Below are 15,098 nucleotides of genomic sequence, written 5' to 3'. Positions count from 1 at the left end.
TAATTTTGGGCCTGATTTTATCCAATGGGTTAAATTACTTTATTTATCCCCTTCTGCTCAAATTCTTACTAATTTTCAAAATTCTAAACCTTTTAAACTTCAATGTGGAACCAGGCAGGGATGTCCTTTGAGCCCTTTGCTCTTTGATTTGGCCTTAGAACCTTTAGCTATTTCTTTCCGAGAATCTAGAGATATCTTTGGTATCTCCAGAAGAGGTACTAACCATAAAGTTTCTCTATATGCTGATGATTTATTACTTTTTACATCTAATGTTGAAGCCTCCTTACCTCCTATGCTTTCTTTACTTTCTCGCTTTAGTCATTTTTCAGGCCACAAATTGAACTTATACAGGAGTGAACTTTTTCCTCTGAAATAACCTGGTACCATTTGATATTAACATTCCTTTTAAAATTGTAAGAAATCATTTTACCTATTTGGGAGTGTCAATTACTAAAAAGTATAAGCATTTATTTAAAGAATTTTTTTTTACCTTATTACACTATGTGAAAAGGGTTTTATCAAGTTGGTCTCCCCTTTCTATATCATTGATTGGCTGAATTAATGCTATTAAAATGAATATTTTACCTAAATTTATATATCTATTTCAGGCTTTACCTGTTTTTATTCCTAAATCTTTCTTTGACTCTGTTGAGTCAATTATATCTTCTTACATGTGGAATAATAAACATCCTAGACTAAATAAAGTTCACCTTCAGAAGGTTAAAAAGAACGGAGGTTTAGCCTTACCTAATTTTAGATTTTATTACTGGGCAGTCAATATATGAAATCTTACGTTTTGGTTATATTACATTAATCGAGAGGCTTGTCCAGTTTGGGTCTCTTCGGAAATTAACTCTGTTAAAAAATTTTCTATTATTTCTCTGCTTGGTTCTCCACTTCCTTTATCATTAATTAAACTAACAGATAATTTAGTAGTTAAACATGACTTGAGGATTTGGCTACAATTTAGAAAATATTTTGGTTTATTGAGTTTTTCTTTGTCCAGTCCCATTTTCTCTAATTACTTTTTTAAACCTTCTATGACTGAGGTAGTTTTTAAAAGAGTGGGACAAATGAGGTATTACTTATTTTCAAGATTCGTTTGTTGGAGGAAATCTTTCTTCGTTTGAACAATTGTCTACCAAGTATAATTTACCAAAAACTCATTTTTTAAGATATTTACAAATTAGAGATTTTCTTCGACCTCAATTACATTCTTTTCTTTTGTGTCCTGATAAGAATTTATCAGATGTAATTTTTAAGTTGGAACCCTTTCAGGATGGCTCAATATCTAATATTTATGACAGATTACTAGGAATGAGTAAGGTGCCACTAGATAAAATTAAAAACACTTGGGAACAAGATTTGCAGATGTCAATTGCCGAGGAAACTTGGAATGAAATTTTCAAGTTGGTTAATACTTCATCATTATGTGCTCGTCACTCTCTCCTTCAATTTAGAGTGGTCCATAGAGCTCACTTGTCTAAAGATAAGCTATCCCGTTTTTATTCTGATACATCTCCTTACTGTGATAAATGCAATAACGGAGTGGCTTCCTTAATTCACACGTTTTGGACGTGTCAGAGTCTTAAAAGATATTGGACAGAGGTCTTTCATACTTTTTCTGTACTTTTTAAAATAAAGTTTAAACTTAATCCTTTGACTGCACTATTTGGGATTGTTGGAGAAAAAGATATAACTTTGAAGGCTTCTGATTTACATATTCTGGCTTTTATTTCTCTTATAGCCAAGAGAGCAGTATTGCTTAAGTGGAAGGAAGCTACTCCACCTACGCATGTTCAATGGTTATGGGATGTTATGTCATACTTGAATCTAGGGAAGATTCGCTGTTCAGTTTTTGAATCTAACCTAGACTTTCAAACCCTGTGGGGACCCTTTTTGAATTATTTTCAAAATCTCTGATTTGGGGACTAAAATGCAGATATTGGCTGACACTGTTACGTTTTTTAGGGTTTTTCCTTGCTGTTTCTTTTGGTAGTGGGGGTAGATTTTTTTTGTAATAAAATATTTCAATTTTTTCTTTCCTTATTAACTAAGTACTATATGTGATTATTGATTTAGAGTATTATAATCCTAAGTACGACTTAACAAAATGTATTCAGTAGTATTTTCACTTTCTTTTTTGATGCATGTACTCTGTATTTTTTTCATGGATTTTATAAAAATATTGTAAAGAAAATGAGGTGACAGACATGCCCTTTGACACCAATTATTGAGAGTGGCATTACACACACACAGGTAACACAAGGCAATGGATGTCAGAAAGGAAACACTCCATAGTTGGAGTCATATTTCACACAAAGGAAGATGGCTGGAATTGTTGGAGGTCAATCATCCCAGCCCCAGGATGCATTAGCCAGTGTCTTAGGATCAACTGACTCCAGCTGTTTTATCAATAACCTTCCTTCCATCACAAAGTCCATGGTCCACAGAAAATGAACAGTCCATGCCTGCACTCAACAAGACCCAAGCAACATTTAGGCATGGGCTGATAACTGGTAGATAACATTTGCGTCATGTGCCAGGCTATTGGAGAAGATAATCACATACACAACGTTCATTGGCATTATCAGTGAGTCACCATCAACATCCATCGTCTACAAAACACGATGAATACTGCACCGACACTCAAGGAGCTCAACTCCATCAAGGCAAAACAGCCTGCTTGGCTGATGCTGCACCCTAAACATTCACTCCCTACATCACCAGTGAATCATTATAATGCTTTGTACCCATATTAAGGATGGTACATAAATGCAGGTTTTCGCTGATACAAAATTGATGGGAGTGAAGGGGGTTAGAAGAAGATGAGGAAATGGGGTGGTGCATGCCCAAACTTTACTCTACTAATTCCAATAGAGAATGAATGAATAGAAGCTGACACCTGGTCCACAGTACTGCTGTTCACTCCTGCTCCTCCACAAAAGGATTACAAAAAAGTAATTATCCTGTTTCTTCAGCAGCCTCCAGCAATTGCTTTAGATTCCATGGACAAGATTGTTCAAACTCTGCTGCTTGTACCCAAAATTGCATGGGCCTATCTGTCCATTTCCCATGTTTGTTGACCTACACTGACTCCTGATTTAGTAATTCTTCAACTTTAAATTCACATCCTGATTGCCACTCTCTATCTCCGCAATCTCTTACAGCTCTGCAACCTTCTGAGGTCTGTTCTACTCCAATTCTAGCCTCTGCATTCTGCATTTTAATTGCACCATTACTGGTGGTGAAACTTTGCTGCCTTTGCCTTGAACTTTGGAACTCTCTAAATCTCTGTTTCTAACTTTTCCCTTCTTTAAAATGCTCTTTGGTCATTTGACATAATATGCACTGACTCAGTACTATCCTGATTTTCATGCTTTTTTACAGATGCGAGACAATTTTCATATATTTGTTTTAAATTAATCTGATGTATATTTCAGGCAATCATCAGGAACATAATCAGCATGGCAACAGCAATTAGGTGGAGGGTTTTATGTCCAAAAAGGATCTACAATCTACTCATTTTACAGATAATTTACAAATAGCAGACAAAATGCACAGTTATTTCAATCCCAGTCTCCAAATAACTTTGTCAAAATGTGTCTTGTGTCAAGGAGCAAGGCTCACCTCATAAACTGAGTATGGCTACCCTGAACTATTAAGATAAAAGATATTTAATAGACACATGTATATCAGAACACACTGTGAAATGCGTCTTTTTGCGTTAATGAGGACGTGCTGGGGGCAGCCCGCAAGTGTCGCCGCGCTTCCAGCGCCAACATAGCATGCCCACAGCTCCTAACCTGTACGTCTTTGGAATGTGGGAGGAAACTGGAACACTCGGAGGAAACCCACGCAGACACGGGGAGAACATACAAACTCCTTACAGACAGTGGCTGGAATTGAACCCGGGTCGCTGGCGCTGTAATAGCGTTACACTAACCACTGCACTAACATGTTGTAGAATGGAAATACTTTAGTTTCTTTCTTAAAAAAAAGGAAAGCAGCTCCAATCATAATTATAAGGGCACAGAGAAACCTCCATCGCAGACCAGTAATGGGCTATTTCTCCACAATTTCTTGTACAATATAGGTTTTGTGTGTTGTCTGAATCTACATGCCTGTGATGTTGCTGCAGGCAAGTTTTTCACTGTACCTGTGCCTCACATTTCACTGTACCTGCACCTCGCCGCGTTACACTGTACCTTGCCGCGTTACACTGTACCTGCACCTGGCCACATTACACTGCACCTGGCAAAATTACACTGCACCTGTACCTCGCCACATTACACTGCACCTGGCCACATAACACTGCACCTGCGCCTCGCCACATTACACTGAACCTGCGCCTCGCCACATTACACTGAACCTCGCCACATTACACTGCACCTGCACCTCGCCGCATTACACTGTACCTGCGCCTCACATTACACTGCACCTGCACCTCGCCACATTACACTGCACCTGCACCTCGCCACATTACACTGCACCTGCACCTTGCCACATTACACTGCACCTGCACCTCGCCACATTACACTGCACCTGCACCTCGCCACATTACACTGCACCTGCACCTTGCCACATTACACTGCACCTCACCACATGACATTGTACCTGTCCCTCGCCACATTACACTGTACCTGTACCTCGTCACATTACACTGCAACTCGCCACATTACACTGTACCTCGCCACATTACACTGCACCTGCACCTCGCCGCATTACACTGTACCTCGCCGCATTACACAGCAGCTGTACCTCGCCGCATTACACTCTACCTGCACCTCGCCGCATTACACTCTACCTCACCACATTACACTGTACCTGCGACTCGCCACATTACACTGCACCTTGCCACATTACACTGTACCTGTATCTCGCCACATTACACTGCACCTCGCCGCATTACACTGCACCTGCGCCTCGCCGCATTACACTCTACCTGCGCCTCGCCACATTACACTGCACCTCGCCACATTACACTGCACCTGTACCTTGCCGCATTACACTGTACCTGCAACTCGCCGCATTACACTACACCTCGCCACATTACACTGCACCTGTACCTTGCCGCATTACACTGTACCTCGCCGCATTACACAGCACCTGCACCTCGCTGCATTACACTGTACCTCGCCGCATTACACAGCACCTGCACCTCGCTGCATTACACTGTACCTCGCCGCATTACACAGCACCTGCACCTCGCTGCATTACACTGTACCTTGCCGCATTACACTGTACCTCGCTGCATTACACTGCACCTCGCCGTATTACACTGCACCTCGCCGCATTACACTGCACCTGCACCTTGCCGCATTACACTGCACCTGCACCTTGCCGCATTACACTGTACCTCGCCGCATTACACAGCACCTGCACCTCGCTGCATTACACTCTACCTGCACCTCGCCGCATTACACTCTACCTCACCACATTACACTGTACCTGTATCTCGCCACATTACACTGCACCTGCGCCTCGCCACATTACACTGTACCTCGCCACATTACACTGCACCTGCACCTCGCCGCATTACACTGTACCTCGCCGCATTACACAGCAGCTGTACCTCGCCGCATTACACTCTACCTGCACCTCGCCGCATTACACTCTACCTCACCACATTACACTGTACCTGCGACTCGCCACATTACACTGCACCTTGCCACATTACACTGTACCTGTATCTCGCCACATTACACTGCACCTCGCCGCGTTACACTGCACCTGCGCCTCGCCGCATTACACTCTACCTGCGCCTCGCCACATTACACTGCACCTCGCCACATTACACTGCACCTGTACCTTGCCGCATTACACTGTACCTGCAACTCGCCGCATTACACTACACCTCGCCACATTACACTGCACCTGTACCTTGCCGCATTACACTGTACCTCGCCGCATTACACAGCACCTGCACCTCGCTGCATTACACTGTACCTCGCCGCATTACACAGCACCTGCACCTCGCTGCATTACACTGTACCTCGCCGCATTACACAGCACCTGCACCTCGCTGCATTACACTGTACCTTGCCGCATTACACTGTACCTCGCTGCATTACACTGCACCTCGCCGTATTACACTGCACCTCGCCGCATTACACTGCACCTGCACCTTGCCGCATTACACTGTACCTCGCCGCATTACACAGCACCTGCACCTCGCTGCATTACACTCTACCTGCACCTCGCCGCATTACACTCTACCTCACCACATTACACTGTACCTGTATCTCGCCACATTACACTGCACCTGCGCCTCGCCACATTACACTGTACCTCGCCACATTACACTGCACCTGCACCTCGCCGCATTACACTGTACCTCGCCGCATTACACAGCAGCTGTACCTCGCCGCATTACACTCTACCTGCACCTCGCCGCATTACACTCTACCTCACCACATTACACTGTACCTGCGACTCGCCACATTACACTGCACCTTGCCACATTACACTGTACCTGTATCTCGCCACATTACACTGCACCTCGCCGCGTTACACTGCACCTGCGCCTCGCCGCATTACACTCTACCTGCGCCTCGCCACATTACACTGCACCTCGCCACATTACACTGCACCTGTACCTTGCCGCATTACACTGTACCTGCAACTCGCCGCATTACACTACACCTCGCCACATTACACTGCACCTGTACCTTGCCGCATTACACTGTACCTCGCCGCATTACACAGCACCTGCACCTCGCTGCATTACACTGTACCTCGCCGCATTACACAGCACCTGCACCTCGCTGCATTACACTGTACCTCGCCGCATTACACAGCACCTGCACCTCGCTGCATTACACTGTACCTTGCCGCATTACACTGCACCTCGCCGCATTACACTGCACCTCGCCGTATTACACTGCACCTCGCCGTATTACACTGCACCTGCACCTTGCCGCATTACACTCTACCTCACCACATTACACTGTACCTGTATCTCGCCGCATTACACTGCACCTGCGACTTGCAGCACAAGTCAACAGGCCGGACGTGCCCAGCCGCTGCTGTTCCCGCGCCCCGCACACGGCGGGCGTCGATACCGGCTCCACACGGCGCCAGAGCTGCCGACCATCACAGAGACCCCCTCCTCCCCAGCGGGGACACGGCCCACACCCCCGCCCTGACCTACCTCAGCGGGACCGTTCCAGCCCGAGGCCGGTCCCCGCGTTACCGGCCGCCGCTGCCGCTCGGCCCGCACCGGCCGGGGCTCCCGCCGCACCCTGTTCACCGGGCGATCACCGAGCGGCGCCTCGGCTCAGACGCGCCGCCGCGAACAACCAGCAACGTTAGGGACGGACACAGCAGCCGGCCGCACTCCCCGCCTCCATCTCCCGCTCGGAGGCGTCTACTGCCGGGGTCACACAAGCAGTTCCGGCCGCCCGGCCTGTGCACCCCGCCGCTGCCCCAGGCCCGGCCCCGGCCCCCGGCCCCGACTCCAGGCCCAGTCCCCGGCTCCAGGCCCGGCCCCCGGCTCCATTGCTGCTGCCCCAGGCCCAGCCCCCGGCCCCGAGCCCCGGCCCCACGCCCGGCCCCCAGCCCCCGGCTCCATTGCCTCCTCCCCCAGCCCCTGGTCTCATTGCTTCCACCAGCTGTGTCGGACACAGCAAGGCAATCGCAGGAGAAACGTCCTGTTTTGTGGGGGCGGGGGTGGGGGCTGGGGTGGGGGTGGGTGGGGTTGGGGTGGGGGTTGGGGGGGTGGGGGTGGGGGTGGGTGGGGGCTGGGGTGGGGGTGGGGTTGGGGTGGGGTTAGGGGGTTGGGTTGGGGTGGGGTTGGGGGGTTGGGGTGGGGGTGGGTGGGGTTGGGGGCTGGGGTGGGGTTGGGGTGGGGTTAGGGGGTTGGGTTGGGGTGGGGTTGGGGGGGTTGGGGTGGGGGTGGCGTTCGCCAAGGTTCCGGACACGAGGCATGGTTAACTGAGTAGAGTCACAGAGCAATACAGCACGGATCCAGGCCCTTCGGCCCAACCAGTCCATGCTGACCACGGTGCCCACCCAGCTGGTCCCAATTTCCTGCGTTGGGCCCATATCCCTCCAAGCCCCGCCCCTCCATGTACCTCTCCAAGGGCTTCTTCAATGATCCTGCCTCACCCACTTCCTCTGGCAGCTCGTTCCACACACTCACCACCCTCTGTGTGGAAAAGTTGCCCCTTGGGTCCTCTTTAAATCTTTCCCCTCTCACCCTAAACCTATGCCCCTAGTTTTGGACTCCCCTACCCTGGGGAAAAGATTGTGACCGTCCACCTTATCTCTGCCTCTCATAATTTTAAACACTTCTATAAGGTCGCCCCTCATTCTCCTACGTTGCAAGGAATAAAGACCAAGCGTGGCCAACCTCTCCCTATAACTCAGGCCCTCTGGTCCTGGCAACATCCTCGTAAATCTTCTCTGCACTCTTTCCCGTTTAAGCACGTCTTTCCTATAACAGGGTGACCAAAACAGTACACAGTGCTCCAAGTGTGGCTTCACCAATGATTTATACAACTGCAACATAACGTCCCTACTTAATGCCCTGACTGATGAAGGCCGGTGTGCTAAACACCTTTTTCACCACCCTGTCTACCTGTGATGCCCCTTTCAACGAGCTATGCATTTGTATTCCCTCTGTTCCATTACACTCTAGTACCCTACCATTCATAGTACAAGTCCTACACCGGTTTGACTTTCCAAAATGCATCACCTCGCACTTCGCTGTATTGAAATCCATTTGCCACTCCTCGGCCCACTTCCCTAACTGATCAGGATCTCCCTGTAATCTATGATAACCTTCTTCAACGTCAACAACACCTCTTAATTTTGTGTCATCCACAAACTTACTGATCAAACCTTGTGCATTTGCATCCAAATCATTTATATAAATAACGAATAATAAGGGTCCCAACACCACTAGTCACCGGCCTCCATTCCGAGAAACAACCTTCAACCACTACCCCCTGCTTCCTACCTCCGAGCCAACTTTGAGCAAATGAATATAATGAGAAACCAACATAAATGAAATAAAGGAGACTGCCGACGCTAGAATCTGGAGCAACAGTCGATGTGCTGGAGGAACTCAGCAGGTCAGGCAACTTCTGTAGGAGGAAAGAAATTGTCGACATTTCGGTCTGAAACCCTGCATCAGGACCATGAATCAGTAACTGAAATAAATTAGCCTGCAGTCTGTAGAAGTAGCATAATAAATTGTATTGTTATTTATGATGGAGAAAATAGAACAAGGCTGGAAGCCAGACACTGTTGGTAAGATTTCAAAGGGAAGGTATTGCTTGGATCCTTACCAAGTTCTTTGGAGGTAATGGTTAGAAGATAAGCAAATGTAAATTCTCTAGATTTACAAAATTCCTCTGATAAATAATTAGGGCCAGAGCATGTGGAGTCCAGTGAATTACAGCTGAATGGAGAGCTAACTGGCTGCGAGGCAAAAAGCAGATGGTTAAAATAAATGATAGCTATTTAGAGCAGAAAGGGGGTGGAACATTAGGACCCATCGATATCAGTACGGAGAACATTGTTGTTCACAATTTACATTACAATTTGGACTTTGCAATCAAAAACACAATTTCCAAATTTGTGGTGATACCAACTTGGGGGAAGTGGGAGCTGGGGAAGTGATTCCTGAGGAGATCGATTACAAATGGTGCAGCTGATTGGTGCAGTCATTTGTGCTGCTGCCTCACGGCTCCAAGCACCCAGGTTTAAGAGATAAGAGAGAGTAATAAGAGATTCCAAACACCATAAATATACAGGTGGACCATCAGGAAAGGATGAACAGATTGTATTTCTTTACTTTAAATTCATTTTCTTGTCTCTGGCCCAATTTGGACCCTGTTCTTCAATAACTGCTGCCTTTATGTGTTTCAGAGCAAGTCTATAAAAAACCACATAGTTTTTGTTCCGGCAGAGATCAGTAGACAATGCAATTGAAACACATTTGTGATTGTATTTCTTTTAACAATTCAGCATAGTAGTTTAGATGCATCTCCTAAACTAATTTTAATAAGCAATTATTGTCTATCGTTAATCAGCCGAACTTAACAACTTTTTAGAATGAGGTCACGCACGAATTGGGCAGGCATGGTAGTGTAGCGGTTAGCGCAGTGCTATTACAGCGCCAGCGACCCGGGTTCAGTTCTGGCCACTGTCTGTAATAAGGAGTTTGTATGTTCTCCCCGTGTCTGTGTGGGTTTCCTCTGGGTGCTCTGGTTTCCTCCCACATTCCAAAGACGTACGGGTTAGGAAGTTGTGGGCGTGCTATGTTGGCGCCGGAAGCGTGGCAACACTTGCGGGCTGCCCCTAGAACACTCCATGCAAAAAGATGTATTTCACTGTGTGTTTCGATGTATGTGACTAATAAAAATGTCTTATCTTATGTTGTTTTGCAACTCTCAATAAGTAATTAGAAATAGGTAATGTATGTAGTGGTTAGCATAATGCTATTACAGCGCCAGCGACCCAGGTTCAATTCCGGCCACTGTCTGTAAGGAGTTTGTACGTTCTCCCCATGACTGTGTGGGTTTCCTCCGGGTGCTCCGGTTTCCTCCCACATTCCAAAGACATACAGGTTAGGAAGTTGTGGGCATGCTATGTTGGTGCCGGAAGCGTGGCGACACTTGTGGGCTGCCCCCCAGAACACTCTACGCAAAAGATGTATTTCATCGTGTGTTTCAATGTACATGTGACTAATAAAGATATCTTAATGACCATTTAACAAATTCAGAAATCAGAGGACATCAGGGGATAACTTAAATATTTTTAACTTAGATAAAATTGTAGCTGAATAGCCATAGCCTGGAAATTTCTGTTTCATTCTATGTCAACAGTGTTGCGTTACTTAATGTGATGTTTGATGTGTGACCAGAATACAACACTGAAAAGAAATGAACAGTGACCTTTCATTGATGTTTGAGAATGACAAGAAATATAAACATTTTATTGTGTAGAAAAAACGGTTACAATTATATTTACAACGCAACAGAACCACTTTTGTTTGAAAATTTGTCACTACATAACTGTCACATAGATTATTAATTACTTCACAAACGGTACAAAGTATGGCACAATCTTGGTGACGATCTGTCTGATTGCTCTGATATGGTGGACCTAGTGGCGTTCTGTGGCAAACTTCTTTTACAATGTGTTCAATGCACAGACTTTCCCATTTTGGCGGCAAGAAAAATTTCTTTGTGAATGACACTGGGCTGGGAAGAATTCATAATGCTATTATTAATGTGAAGGGACAGATTGTGTAACTCCTGTTAATTTGAGATACAAGACACTGCAGATGCTGGAATAAAGAGCAACAAACGATCTGCTAGAGGAACTCAGCAGGTTGAGCGGCATCTGTGGAAGGAAAGGAATTGTCGACGTTTTGGGTCCTGATGCAGGGTTTCCACCTGAAACGTCGACAATTTCTTTCCTCCCACAGATGCTGCTCGACCCGCTGAGTTCCTCCAGCAGATTGTTTGTTACTTCTGTTAATTTGAAATTGTCTTTGTACTTGCACAGTGAAATTTCTATGTGTACAAAATAAGCAATTTTAATAAAACAGCAAAAGACTTTTCTGAGCAAGATTTCAGTTCAAATTGACTGATAATTCTAATTGTGTAACTTTGGATTCAGATTGGTAAATCCAAAATCTGCCCTTCTGCACCTGATTTTGGTAAAACAGAGATGTTTTTCTAAATTTGAATAAAGCTTTTATTTCTATATTTAAGTTAACAGTATATTAAAGGTAGGGCATGTGGTCCTTTCTCCCCCATGTGCCAACATAAATGTAACTTAAGCATTTTTACAAGAATTGAAACTTGTGTTTGTATATGCTGGAAACCTGAAATCAGTTTTGGAATACCAGAGATGGTTTTAAACTGGGTAAAAATAAAATTATTGGCATGCTTAGGTTGGGAAATGTAGAAATGTAAGAAACATAAAATATTTGGATATAAAAGTAGGTCTACATCACAGAATCCTGTAGCACTTGTTGCGTGACTCCTGAACTATTATTTCACTGGCCACTCCCCTCTTCGGTCATCAGCTTGTAGGTTGTTTGGGGTTATGTTGGCTCTATTTCTGGAACTTGTTGCTGTATTGTTCATTGCACCCATTGCCAGGGAAAAGAGGGCTGGTAGGGAGAGTTAGTTAAGGAAGCACTGAAGAATAGATTGAAGATGAGACAACAGCATTTCTTGTGATGATTTACGTACAATTGCCAGCAATGTACAAGACCAATATTATAGCTGAGAGGCCAAAACTATCAAAGTTATTACTCAGAAAGGCAAAAACAAGACATCAGGAGCAGACAATGCATCTAATTGAGATGTGGATAGTGCATGAGCTTTTCAAGTCTGGGGAGGGGGTGATGGTGAGAGGGCGATGGTGGGGGAGGTGTCAATTGCTTCTTTGCAATGTCAGGAAGAGGGAGGAAGTGCCTTCTTTCAGTAGAATGGAATAATGTGATGATGTGTAGCCACCACCTGGTCACTGCTTGGTATTGCAAGATGCTTCATGAAATAAGTAACAAATCATAAGTTAAATGGAACTTATGTGACAATTTAAATCAGTCACATAGGTTCCATTTAATGTGAATGATTTAAATTGGAAATCAACTTTTTACAGCGAACTATAGGGCTTCAGTTAATGAAATATATGTTGGCGATTTTGTGATGGTGTATTCTACAGACAGCTGGAAAGGGAGGCCCTTCTGCAATTTTTATAATAAATATTTCTTTTGTTTTGGGCAACTCTGGTAAGGTTTGCACTTATTCCCATCTCTAATTGCCCTGAGAAGTCAGTGGGTGCTTTCTTGAAATTCTTTGCAGTGGTTTCACAACTGGAATGCAAGGCCAGTTCTGAGTGTAAGAGTCATGTGGTGTGCAGCTGTAGTTGTATACAGACTAGATACAGTTAAGGATAACAGATATCTTCTCCGAAACTACATAAATGAACCATTCAATTCAATATGGCAGCATGGTGATTATTTTACTACCGTGCTCTGGTATATGATGCACATAGATATTGAAAGGAGATTTACTAAAAATTGTTTTGAATGTAATTAAGATAACAGGCAAGTAAATAAAGTATAAGTTCCAATTACCTTTCATCACTTTACTAAATGTTTTACATTTCATTAACTAGAAAAAATACTACCTTTGTTGCCTTGATAACTGCATTTCATTTGTCCAATTATTGTGTTCAAGAAAGCTATCCTAGGTATCCACTTTTATATCCCAGAATTATTTCTTCAGTGCTATGATACAATTAAACTTATCATGATAAGGCTTTGCATTCCTGTTAGTAAATCTCAGTAATAGTGTATCAAATATTCAGGCTGTCAGAGCACCATGCATTGCCCATAGGTTGTAACAAAACAATAATACAATAAAATTCATTCTAATTCAATACAGAAGACATACATGCACAAAATAAATACATTGCAAAGAAATATTTAAACTACTATAGTACAAAAATAATTTAGCATTTCAAAGATGACATTACTCATTCTGATTTTCTGAGAAACAATAGCTTTAAATGCACATCAGCACAATTTGATGGTAGTGAATTATAGCGTGTTTGATTTCAAGTCATGGCTGACTCATGTTCTGTGAAAGTTAACATTTGTATTTCATGTTAATATGCCTTCTGCTGTAATGACACAGCACTGGGAGAATTGCTTTTCATCAAAGACATAGGTATAGCTTAAATGTCACAATTAGTGACATCAGAGCACCCGACATTGGCTGAAACAATTTGCATTGTACCACCTTTTCTTAAAAGGAATTAAAATTATTTAGAAGATCAGCTATCTTGAGATCATTCTTTACAGTTTATGTAACACTGAGCTTATGATCTCTGATACTTCCTGACCCTATCACAACCAAAGAGATAAACTCTCTGGTCACTTTATACCTTCTTGTTTAATTATTAATGTCTGGAAGCCATCAGAACACAGTCAACACTGTTGTTTCTAGATTTACTTCGGAACAGGCATAATTTGAAGTTGACCCTGCTGTTTGGCACATCCTTGTAATTACTTTGAAGTAGATTACCAAACTAGATCACAATTGTGTTTGTTTATTGATTGATTTTTACCAAGTGCAGGTGGGAGCAGGGTGGACGTTGTCACCAAAAGCCATGAGTTCTGGATGAGTGTGGGAAGCAGCTCCAATACTGTGTCAATGTCCTGGAAAAAGAGTTGAGGCAGGAAGCCCAAGTAGCAATGAAACATAGATTGTTTCCATGTATCCCACAAAAAGGCAGAGGTGTGATGTTCCTCAGCTACCTTGACAAGTAGAAATTGAGTGGACTTAAAGGAGAAGTTCTCCAATGTGAGAACAAGTTAATGCATGTGATAGTGGAGGGGAACTGGTTGGAAAATGGAGGACCCTCAGGCCATTCTGGTGTGGAATGGAGATAGAGAGGGGTTACATGTCCATGGTAAAGATGAGCAGGTTGGAATTGGGATGTTAGTGGGATGGGACTGGACCAGAGGGGGAAGCAAGGAATCAGGGTTGGAAGGAATAAGCTCAGTGAGGCAGGAGGTGGAAGTGGGCAGCATGGAGCTGAGGCCCTGGAGGGAAGATCTCATGAGGAAATGAGGTTCATGACTTTGTGGGGGCAAATAGCCCAATGTTCAATGCTTGGGTCTTGGTCCAGAAGAAGATATGAGGAAGTGTCTGAGAACTGATGTTTGGCCTCTGTGAAATAGAGGGTAGTTCACCAAACCACAGCGGCTCCACCCTCATTGGTGAGATTGATGATGATGCTGGGGGTTGGTCCCTAGCCGATAGTACTGCATGTTCAGCAGGGGCTGGGTGAGGGTGAGTGAGGGAAGTGGAAATTCAAGGTCGTCAATGTCACGTCAACAGTTGTCAATAAATAGGTTTGGAGAGGGTAAGAGACCAGAGAGAGGGGTTTCTCCTAATGAAAGGTCTTCGACCTCAAACATTAACTCTGGTTTTCTTTCCACAGATGCTGCCAGACCTGCTAAGTGTTTCCAGAATTTTCTGTTTTTATCCCAGGCTTCCAATACCTGCAGTTATTTGATTCTCATTCCTTTGATTATTTAAACAAACATCTGGAAAGGAGAT

The 15,098-nt window shown here is 44.3% G+C and overlaps 2 protein-coding genes across 6 annotated transcripts in view; one reads left to right on the top strand and one right to left on the bottom strand.

Annotated features, from left to right (window-relative positions):
• The window catches only part of ints8 (integrator complex subunit 8), a 65,294-nt gene extending 57,860 nt beyond the window's left edge, over positions 1 to 7,434 (bottom strand). For 2 of the 5 annotated variants that reach the window (XM_052023211.1, XM_052023210.1), the window contains exon 1: positions 7,154 to 7,432. The gene's annotated coding sequence lies outside the window, so the exon portion shown is untranslated. Of the gene's footprint in view, positions 1 to 7,153 lie in introns of all 5 variants that reach the window. The other 3 variants (XR_007956898.1, XM_052023209.1, XM_052023212.1) reach the window with 3 other exon arrangements.
• Positions 2,631 to 15,054, top strand: LOC127574038 (uncharacterized). The gene is made up of 3 exons (XM_052022629.1): positions 2,631 to 2,672; positions 6,995 to 7,632; positions 15,030 to 15,054. The coding sequence occupies exons 1-3, from the start codon at positions 2,631 to 2,633 to the stop codon at positions 15,052 to 15,054; spliced, it is 705 nt and encodes a 234-aa protein (XP_051878589.1).
• The last annotated feature ends 44 nt before the right edge of the window (positions 15,055 to 15,098 follow it).

Source organism: Pristis pectinata, chromosome 9 (genome assembly GCF_009764475.1).
Source record: "Pristis pectinata isolate sPriPec2 chromosome 9, sPriPec2.1.pri, whole genome shotgun sequence".
NCBI lineage: Eukaryota > Metazoa > Chordata > Chondrichthyes > Rhinopristiformes > Pristidae > Pristis > Pristis pectinata.
The sequence above is the reverse complement of the archived record's forward strand: the minus strand, read 5'-3'. Positions and strand labels throughout refer to the sequence as shown.

What these genes read in the sequence shown, in the direction of transcription:
- LOC127574038 (XM_052022629.1), top strand. Translation starts at nt 2,631, where the DNA reads ATGAATACTGCACCGACACTCAAGGAGCTCAACTCCATCAAG. An exon ending in AGGAGCTCAACTCCATCAAG is followed by an intron (nt 2,673 to 6,994) that starts GCAAAACAGCCT and finishes TGCGACTTGCAG; the next exon opens with CACAAGTCAACAGGCCGGAC. An exon ending in GCTGTGTCGGACACAGCAAG is followed by an intron (nt 7,633 to 15,029) that starts GCAATCGCAGGA and finishes TTTTTATCCCAG; the next exon opens with GCTTCCAATACCTGCAGTTA.